A 10,761-nucleotide genomic window follows, 5' to 3' on the forward strand; every position below is an offset into this window, starting at 1 on the left:
TACAAACATATAATTTACTTGTACTTCAAATATTTCTTTAGTCCTACCAAAATACAACTATCTAAAATGTTTCTTAAGAAAATAACACAATATTATATGAGTAATGATACTAAAATATCCAACAAAATATAATAATAATGAAATCGGGTAAAACAAATATTGCAAATTAACAAGTCATAATGAAAATGATCATAATTTAAAAGTACTAAATCATGTTAAAATAAGTTTAATAAGTATTAGTTACATGACTAAATATTAAAGGAAATTAAAATTAAATTATGTATTTGAATAAACCAATGTAAAACCATAGAACAAATATTCAATATTATTGTCATTCTTAGTGTTGAATTGTTTATTTTTTTTGCTTTGGTATTAAATTAATTTTGATCTAAGCTTTATTATAATTACTAATATCTGTGGACTATAATCTTTATTGAACCATTTAGAATTCTAAGTTTCAAACTTGAAATAATAATATATTAAAAGATAAAAACTATGAAAAAGTATAAGAAATATTTAAAAATTATATCAAGGTAAATATTTTTATGTATAAAATAAAATTTTAAAATTATATATATAATGTCGGATTGGTTTGGTCTCAGGTTGATTTTTTTTAGTTAAAACCAAACCAACCCAAATATAGTGGGAGTTTTTTTCCAATACCAAACCAAGTCAAACCAACCATTAGTCAGGTTTTTTTCTCGATTTGAGGTTTGATTTTGTACACCCCTATATCTCAACATGCCTTTGTTCTCNAGAAATATTTAAAAATTATATCAAAGTAAATATTTTTATGTATAAAATAAAATTTTAAAATTATATATATAATGTCGGATTGGTTTGGTCTCAGGTTGATTTTTTTTAGTTAAAACCAAACCAACCCAAATATAGTCGGAGTTTTTTTCCAATACCAAACCAAGTCAAACTAACCACTAGTCGGGTTTTTTTCTCAATTTGAGGTTTGATTCAATTTTCGGTTTAATTTTGTACACCCCTATATCTCAACATGCCTTTGTTCTGTATTTAGGCAAGAAACTTGAAGTTTGTGGTGTTGAGTTAATACTAAAGCCCTAAAAGGAGACACAGTCATGTGAGGGTCACATTTTAGTTTTAGGTATTAAAGGAGAAACAAACTTGTAAGCAAGGCAAAAGATCCTACTTTTTAAGCAATGAACAAGAAACTACAAATACGAACGGACGATAAGACAACACTGTTACCTACTAACCTTCTATACTCCGTGTACTCCATACCCTTCAAAAAAATGTCAAAAATTTTCATCTAGACACAACAATTGAGGCCATAACTACTATCAGAATAACAAAATAAACCAGTGACTTAACCAGATCATTCACAAAATTCAATCAATAAAATTAGATAATAGAACTAGTACTCCTTACATTTGCTCATACAAGGAAAATTGTTAACTCTGTTATAGTATACATTCCTTCAAAGACAAAAAAAAAACAGCTAAACTTCAACAAATACACTGAACATCATCACATGGCAAATAATTAAACAAGTTAAAGTCATTGTGTTCAGATACCAGCTATAGCCTGTCTTGTTGTACAAGAACTAAATTCTTTCACATGTTTTTACTTACACTCTACAACATATTGAAGTGGCTTCAATGCTTGGAGTACTGCTGAAGGACATCAAAGTAGTTTGGGAAGGTTTTCCGCGTACAGTCAGGGTCATTGATGGTGACTGGAACATCAGCACAAGCAGCAAGAGAAAAGGCCATGGCCATCCTGTGATCGTCGTAAGTATCAATTTCGGTCACATTTAATTTCTCCGGTGGGGTGATTATGCAGTAGTCAGGTCCTTCTTCAACAGTTGCTCCCAACTACAATTTTCATGCAAAAAGGTAAGAGTATGGGAAAAAAAGAACGAAAATGGAAGGAAGTCGAGGATAATTTCTACAAGTTTACCTTCCTAAGTTCTGTGCATATGGCGATCATGCGTTCAGTTTCCTTGACTCTCCAACTAGCAACTGATAAGAGAGAAGAGAGCACAATAAAGAAAGATGGAAGAACAGGAAAAGGAGAAAGGAAACGCCCTGAGAACATTATGGTCTGCTCAAATAAAAATGCTGCTTAAGGTTAATATTTAAGCCATTGCTTTATGAACTTAGCCAGCAAAACTATAATATAGATCTTTATCCGCGTAAGCTCTTCATAGATGTGAACAATTGAACTTGTTTTAGGATCATGTACATTTAACAAAAGAATAATGTACATACCTATTTGCAATATAAAGACAATCAGACTTCAGCGACATATATATGTCGAGCCTTATTTAAAGCTTGCTGAACACGTAAACTACACACTTGGAGAGAAAACATCAGAAACTTCTCCATTTTGTGGAGGTTTCTTAAATTTTACTATCACAGAAAAAACACAATTTCTAGAGTCCAGATCTATACATTGATGCATGTGCAATCAAATCTCATGCATACATAACAGGTCATCAACTAATTTATATTGAACTTACGTCTGAGGTTTCCATATTAACATGTTGTTTTTTTGGTATAAAGAAGATGGTATAGAAGAAGTAGAACAGTTGGTAGATTTCCTAGGATCTATGTAATTATGGATTTAGCTTGTAACTTTTTGGAGGTAGCCAGCATACCCTTTATGCTGAAGAATACAACTTTAACTTTATAAAAAAAAAAGAAGAGGGTGAGCCCATCCTAATTTGATAGACTAATTACAAAAAACATACCAAAGATGGATGAGTTCACTTCTTTCTTCTTGCAATACCTAACCCAGCCTCAGAAGATACATATTTCTAAAACCACTTTGCTATAAACTAGTTATGTTTTATTTCCAGTGTACTCTTTTCTATAAACGAGAAACTCCCAAGGCACGGCCTGAAACTTGGTGGATATTTCCAGCTTATATTTTGTACTTAATTATGCAAGAAAATTATCGTAAGACTTTGGATATAGCAGCATAGTGCATCTGATCCCACTCAGCTAATTATATATGAATAAATAAAAAGAAAACTTCAAATTCAATCTGATTGTCAGAAAGCAAAGCTAGCCATACCGTCTCTTATAGCAGTGGGACCATCAGCAAAAAGTGCAACTACAGCAAGTGTCATGGCGACATCAGGCATTTTATTCATGTTCACATCAATGGCACGCAAATGCTTCCTTCCAGGAGAATTCCTTGGAGGTCCTTTGACTGTGACGCTATTCTCTGTCCACGTAACTTCTGCTCCCATTTTCTCAAGAACCTCAGCAAATTTGACATCCCCCTTCATGAAGGCAAACATAAAGACACAAATAAGATATTTCAGCTATAGCATTGAAAGTCATCTCAATGCGGTCCTCGATTTGTGTGCTACTGTAAAGTGTAAAGAATGTATCATACACATAATATTCATTAAGGACTAACAAAACCCAAACTTGTTGATGGACAAGATGTGAGTATACATAAGCATGCTACCACAAAGTCAACACGGAAAGATCAAAGAGAAGTTCAGCATGCCAACCCCCTCCCCTGGCTCAAAATGGCATGAGAAATACCTGTAAACTGCTGTTCCCACAACCTTCAACAGTGATGGTTCCACCTGTGACAGCTGCACCAGCCAAGAAGTAACTAGCACTTGAAGCATCACCTTCCACATAAGCTTTTCCAGGAGACCTAATATTTCATCAATCTTTACGTCAGCTGTTTTTGGTGATAACTTTACAAGCCATTAGAATGACCAAAAACAAACTTACTTGTATTTCTGACCTCCTCGGACAGAAAACCTGTCCCAGCTACTATTGTGCTCCACAGATATACCAAATCGCTTCATCAACTTCAATGTCATTTCGACATAAGGTACAGATATTAGTTTGTCAATGATTTCAATCTCCACATCTCCTAAAGCCAGTGGAGCAGCCATAAGCAGAGCAGTCAAGTATTGGCTGCTAATGGATCCAGACAGCTTCACCTAAAAGATAGTCAAGAAAGAATAGCTAAAGCACAAACTTCTGCATTATAAGGGTATTCTATGCTACGGAAACACAAAAGAAAGAAACTGACAAGTAAGTATTGAACCACAGATAACATAAGAATCAAGATTCATCGTATCAACAACAACATACCCAATGTGATCCCACAAGTGGTGTGTACGCAGACCTTACCCCTGCTTTTGTGGGGTAGAGAGGTGGTTTCCAATAGAGGATTCATCGGTACATTCACAAAAGAAAAAAAATTAAAAATCTTCTTAAAAGAAGCTAACTAATGAACCAAGGGCAACATAAGAATCAGGATTCATGGACATGTTCGAGGCAAAATTAATAGTTCTTCTCTTTTGTAGCTGCAGCAAGTCCCTAAGGAAAAGCTAAATAGGAGAAACTTTGGCAGAACAAGTAACTCAAACAATTGGTAAAATTTTTAGGACTTCTTAAGAGGACTGAAACATAAAGATGTGATGCAGGGAATGGCAGGCAAAAGAGACCATTCCAGAACACTGTAATAGCAATATACAATTCATTAAGTAATATTGTTGGTCCTTCCCATACCAGTCCTTGAGGATTAGGGTTATTGTTTAGCTTCTTCCTTGTTTTAGGCAAGTTTTATTATTTGAATCATCATTGGTTTAGGATGTGTTTGACACCCTGTCCAATTTAGGTGTTTTTCTTTTGTTACACCGTGACTTTTATTGTAAAGGTTGAAATTTCACTATTTTATATTAAAGTTGTATATAGGGGAGATAGAGGTTACTTTCAAAGTATTTGAACCCTTTTTAATATAAAAATGTGTCTCTATAGTACCTTTTTATAGATTAGGGTAATACTTGAAATAATTAAGAAGAGTGACAGAAATAAGTTCCTCTACAAAGAAAGTGAACAAAATATTCCGACAACTATAAATAAGATAAGGACAACAGCTATTTAGAAATGTAAGAGAATTACGTTTTGTCCTCAAAAAAGCTCTTGATTCACAAGAACAGTGGATCTTATAGAAGCAGCTAGCCACATTTCTTTGAGCTTAATACAATTTTGTAATCATTCAACTTACTACTGTTAAGGAATTTAGAGTTTGGATTTTGAGTTCAATCATAGAACATAAGATTTCTTTGCTTTAATAACAGACCTCTATTGGTTTTCCTTGGCTTTACAACTGATTCTTCCTGCATTAAGATGCCTCATTTATAAGGATGCGGCCATGATAAAAACCAGGTAAACTGTAGTTTTCCTTAGATGAAGAGACGACCATTTGCTGCAAGACTTAAGTCTCCAGTAGTTGCACCAAAACATACAACAAGGAAAATGAGCTCTGGCCCCTTCTCTCTATTCTCATATGACTCACCTCCAAGCTTATTTTCAATTGGAACCTAAGTTGGAAATGATCTCTGTCTACAAACATTTTGAATTCTGAATAGTAACCTATAGGATTAGAATAGTTACTTTAAACCATATAGGAAAAAAAGGTATGCCTAATGCACTGGAAATTTACAGTATTCAAATTTATGAGAGGCATATTTTGGCTTCCTAGCCTTTTTGGTCAAGCTTTTGGGAGGCAAAAAGTGTTTATTTTTTCTTCCAAAAAGTGCTAATTTAAAAAAAATGAGGTGTTTGGCCAAGCTTTTGGAAGAAAATAAGTCCTTTCGGGGAGTAGCAGAAACTGTTTTTCAAAAGCTAAGACAAGTAGTTTTCCCCAAAAGCACTTTCGAGAAATTAAAAAACTTGGCCAAACACTAATTGCTGCTCAAAAGTGTTTTTTAAATTTATTGGCCAAACACTAACTTCTTTTCACCAAAAGCACTATTTTGAAAAAACACTTAAGAAAATAAGTTGATTTCAGAAGCTTGGTCCAATAGGCTATAAGCAAGGATATGTATTCAAATGTATTCTCGAAGTAGGGTTAGACTATGCCAATTTCTTCCAGCCTTAGCTTACTTTAACTTTGTAAACAAAGTCTTCTCCGCTTCTGCAACCTAGTTACTTGTTCATATTACAGTTTTAAGACATTATTTATTTAAATTATAAATATTGCAGAATAGAACTTGTAATCCTCACCTTCCCTCCTGGAAGACCTCCCTTGCTGACAATTCGAACAGGAGGACATTTCGTACCAAGGAAACAATCAACCTCTGCACCAAGCTGCTTAAGACCATCAACCAAATCACTAATTGGTCTCTCTCTCATTCGAGGAACTCCATCAAGTACATACCTGTAACAAGAGAATGACCTAATAAACTTAGTAACATGGTAACATTGTTTTTAATCGATAAAACTGCCCGCCATAAAGAAGCATTGGAAAAGATGTTAAGACAATGTATGTACCATTGTATGCATCACACAAACTTTTCAAGATCTAGTAGATATCTAATTATTCATGCTCTCAAAACCTCACGTCGCTGACAATACCTTCCAGGAAATCAGATTTAGCTATCTATGTAGAGAAAATTTTAGTCAGAAATACCACAAATGCAATACCTGAAGAATATCAGAATAGCTTTAACAGCAATCAATCAATTATGCTTCAATACCAAGCTAGTCAGGTCGGCTTATTGAATAATCTCTAATCATTTTGCTCTAGTTAGGCCAATTACATTTCAATAGTTTTGACTTCAACTTAAAAGAGTGAAATGGAATTAAGAAGGGATGCTATTAGACCTTGAATTTCCGCCAGCTACAGCAACTGCTGCTGTTAGTGGCCGCATCGCAGTTCCTGCATTTCCAAGGAAAAGTTGAATCTCTTCCTTGGACTCTTTACCAACAGGGAACAACCCACCACAACCTTCAACAACAGCTCGTTGGTTTCCACTGTCATCTTCTACTTGCAGTCCAAGTGTTTTCAAGGCACCAAGCATGTAATGAATATCATCACTACTTAGCAAATTGTCAACAACAGTTGTTCCCTGAAATTCAAATGCAAGTCACATTTAATGGCCACAAAAGATTGTTGATACATACAGCAAACATAATAAAGTAAAAGATTATTTACATACATTTCAATGTGACAATCATCTTTTGCAGAACTGTAAATGAATGAGAAGTGTGAACTTTCGCTGCTTAAAGGTGTTCGCAAAGTTGATCATGGTTCAGACCTATTATGCTATAAAAGTCGTTCAAGCTGCCTTCAGCTTCGGAAGATATAATCCTAGTTGGTAAGAGGAGCACCTTATAACTCAACTAGGTGTTGCTAAAAACACCACTAACTCTCCTAGGGGGGGGAAGAAGAGAAAACATCAATGTTGAAGAAATCACATGAAGCTAAGTGTTAAATGATAAACAATGACAAACTTCTATCATGAGTATGAAAAGTATTCCTTTCTTTTTTCCCCTTTTCATAATAAGCAGGCAAAACATACTATTTCGACCACATATTGGCTGTATAGGTATAGATTGTTTGCATACACATCCATTCTTGTTCAAATAAACCACTCAATGCCCAGACCCACCCTAATACTATTTCAATCTGGTGACAAGGATATTTAATAATTTTGAAAGAACCACAAAGGGATGCTGGAGAAAGACTTAACATAAACCCACAACAACAGCTTCTTAGAAACCAAGGTGAACTACTGCAACCATAAGAAATATACATGCATTATGCAGTACATTGGGGTAGTTTGGATATAAAGGAACCACGTATAGCTCTGAATACATAACCAACAAATACACCATCTGCATCTAACATGTTAGAGGAATTATTAATCCCATTATAAAATTCCGCATAAGATAATATAGTGTTTGGTTTGTCCCTTAACCTATGCAACATTTGGTTGGTAGTGTTAAAGTATCCCATTACTTTATGCGGGATAAAAGGTGGAACAAAAATACTTGTATTAGCAATGCAAAGACTAAACTATATAAAGACAAAAAAATCTCTTTTAGAGTAATTAATCCATATATTACAATCTCTTCATTATTCATCACTATATAACAATCCCTCATTATTAATCCTTTGCATAAATAATCCCACCATAACTAACATGTAAACCAAACAATCACTTAAAGAGCGGCTCAGTGCACTAAGCTCCCACTGTGTGAGGGGGTGTGAGAAACGACCGAACCACAATCGTTTATTGTAGACAATCTTACCTGCATTTCTACAAGAGTTTGTTTCCATAGTTCAAACACGTCACATGACAACAACATTACCAATTTCGTCAATGCTCACCTTCAAAACCAACAACCACTAACACCTTGTTTGGATTTATATTGTATTGTTAGTTTAAATACAATGGTTTGTTTTAATTATTACTTAAAGTTTATTGTATCGTATCGTTTAAATATATCGTTAGGTAACAACAAAAAGTCCCATTTTATGTAAAGACCAATTTATTGTGATCGCATTGTTACCTTTATATTTTTTTTTTTGATAACTGAGAAATACGTCTGTGACCCGCCCTTTTGGACCAATCACAGCCTTCTAAACTCGGTGGATAATGGGCCCGCCCCTCTACCCTTCTCCACTTAAATACCGGGCTTCGCTTTGGATGGTATGGGGCTTGAACCCGCGTTGTTACCTTTATATTTTCTTTTCATTTTATCTTTATTTATTATTTAATAATCATATTTAATCCTTTATCATATTTGTAGCTTACTTTTCTTGTAGGTCTGTCATTCAAATTATTGATGTGACACATTATGTAATGACGGAGAAGGATACAATTTATCCAAACGTTGTATTCATTAAAACAATACAATGTAATACAATACAATACGATACATTATGAAACAATACGTAACAACCATCCAAACAAGGCGTAAATGCACTAATAATTGGTTACTTACTTCAGACAGGGCAGCAAGAAGGAGAATACGATTGGATAGGGATTTAGAGCCAGGCAATTTGACAGTGCCTGATATTTCTTTGATGGGTTGCAGCACAATCTCAGAAGGTTTCTGGGTAGTAGCCACTGATGCTGAAATCCTAAAAGATGAAGAATAAGACCTTGTTGTCAAAACTGAATCTTTATTCAAAACCCACAAAGATTTTGCTGATTTTTTCAGGTTTTTAGATCCAAAAGAAAGTGAAGGGGGAAATGTGGGAACTTGGGGTTTATGAATCTTGGAATTGGGATAAAGGGTTTGTATCCCCTGTGTCATTTTGCTAATCTGTGCCATATTTTAGGCTCTTTCTGTGAGTTTGTCTTTGGTATTGAGAGCTAAAGTTTGAGTCTTTTGCAAAAGATAACAACTTTTTTATTACAGAAATTTGTTTTAAGGTGGAAGGTGATAAGTAGACTGAAGGTAATGGGGTATGAGGTCCCTCCCAACAAATCTTTATCTGTAAATTTTTTGCTCTGTTGTCTGTTCTAAAGGGGAATAAGTGGTTGAAGATCAACACTTGGTTCTATTACAATTTACATATTTGTCTTGTTTGTACTTCTATTAAGGGGTGGATTTTCGGTGTTCGAATTGGATATGAAAATTTTGATTTTTGAATTGAAGAAATGATAATTCAAATCTTGGATTGGTTTTTTATGTTTGGTTTGAATTAATTAGTTTGGACATCTCAAATTTTTAAGCATTTACGATATATTATAGTAACAATTACCAGCCTCAATTTATTGAATGATTGATTTACTTTTTAAAATGTATGACATTCTACCTTTAACAAATATTGAGATCACTTGTGCCATATATTAAGTTTTACTTACTCAAAAGCATTTTTCATTTTTGTCTGGACTAATAATCGCAAATGATATTGGATTAGTTGTGATTTTATGTCAATCTAAAGTTTGATAGTTGTTGGACACTACCAGATCACCTACTAGCTCTCATTTGCTTTCATTAAGATTAAGATAATTAAATCTAAATACATATATAAATGATTAAGATATTGTCTTTGATCATTACATAATTAAAATTGTTTGTTTTTCAATATTTGAATGACCTAATTTATTTGTTCATAAACATAATAAGTATACCATTCAAATAAAAGAGCAATTAACTATAAAAAGATATGAATATAAATTTAATAATACTTCTTATTATAAATAAAAGAGAATGAAACATTTATGTTTGCTAGTGATGGTGGAAGATAGTTTGTAGACATGGTGGTAATGATAGTTGTGATGGTGGATGTGATTGGTGTTTGTAGTTACTAGCGTGATAATGGTTGTGAAGTTGGTTGGTGATAGTTAAATAATGTGTGGTGGTTGACGATATGTTGATGGTAGTTGACATCAGTGTGGAGGTAGCCAGTAGTAGGGATTGGTCGCATTGATGGTAATGGAGGTGGTGGTAATAGTGAATATAATTATAATGATGAATGTGATAGGTGGTAGTGATCAACAATAATAGTTGACGGTTATGATTATTGACAATATGATGGTTGTGATGACAGAGATAACTAGTGATTAATGAGGATAATGATAGTTGACAATGCTGGTGGTGCTAGTGATGGTGGTGACAACAGGTGATTGTGGATGGATGGTGAAAATTATTCATAAAAAAAATGTATTTCATGATATTAAGATTTTGTTTAACTCAAACCAAATAAGTATTTAAATCTTAATATAAATAAAATTCACTTAATGACCTAAAGTTTGAACCATTCAAATTCCCACCGCAAGCAAATGAAGCCCCATGCCTTCTTCCCATAATAACTAATTTAATAGAAAATTATGATATTCAAAAAATTATACTCACATAAATATTATGATAAATAAGAATTTCAAATTACAATTCTTAAATTTCATGTTTTTTTATAAGATAAAAATAAAAAGAACAACACTAGTAAAGATGTTTAGTGGGTTGGTGAGATGTGGATGATTAAAGTAGGTAGATAAAATCACTAAGATAA

General features: G+C 33.6%; 1 protein-coding gene across 1 annotated transcript; it reads right to left on the reverse strand.

Moving 5' to 3' along the window:
• Positions 1 to 1,348: 1,348 nt before the first annotated feature.
• LOC125869387 (3-phosphoshikimate 1-carboxyvinyltransferase 2) lies at positions 1,349 to 9,216 on the reverse strand. The gene is made up of 8 exons (XM_049549967.1): positions 8,745 to 9,216; positions 6,618 to 6,862; positions 6,018 to 6,171; positions 3,729 to 3,943; positions 3,531 to 3,648; positions 3,049 to 3,259; positions 1,930 to 1,991; positions 1,349 to 1,844 (listed from the first exon to the last, which is right to left on the reverse strand). Exons 1-8 carry the CDS (start codon positions 9,075 to 9,077, stop codon positions 1,626 to 1,628), a joined length of 1,557 nt encoding a protein of 518 aa, XP_049405924.1. The 5' UTR covers positions 9,078 to 9,216; the 3' UTR covers positions 1,349 to 1,625.
• Between the last annotated feature and the right edge of the window lie 1,545 nt (positions 9,217 to 10,761).

This window comes from Solanum stenotomum, chromosome 6 (assembly GCF_019186545.1).
Source record: "Solanum stenotomum isolate F172 chromosome 6, ASM1918654v1, whole genome shotgun sequence".
Taxonomy (NCBI): domain Eukaryota; kingdom Viridiplantae; phylum Streptophyta; class Magnoliopsida; order Solanales; family Solanaceae; genus Solanum; species Solanum stenotomum.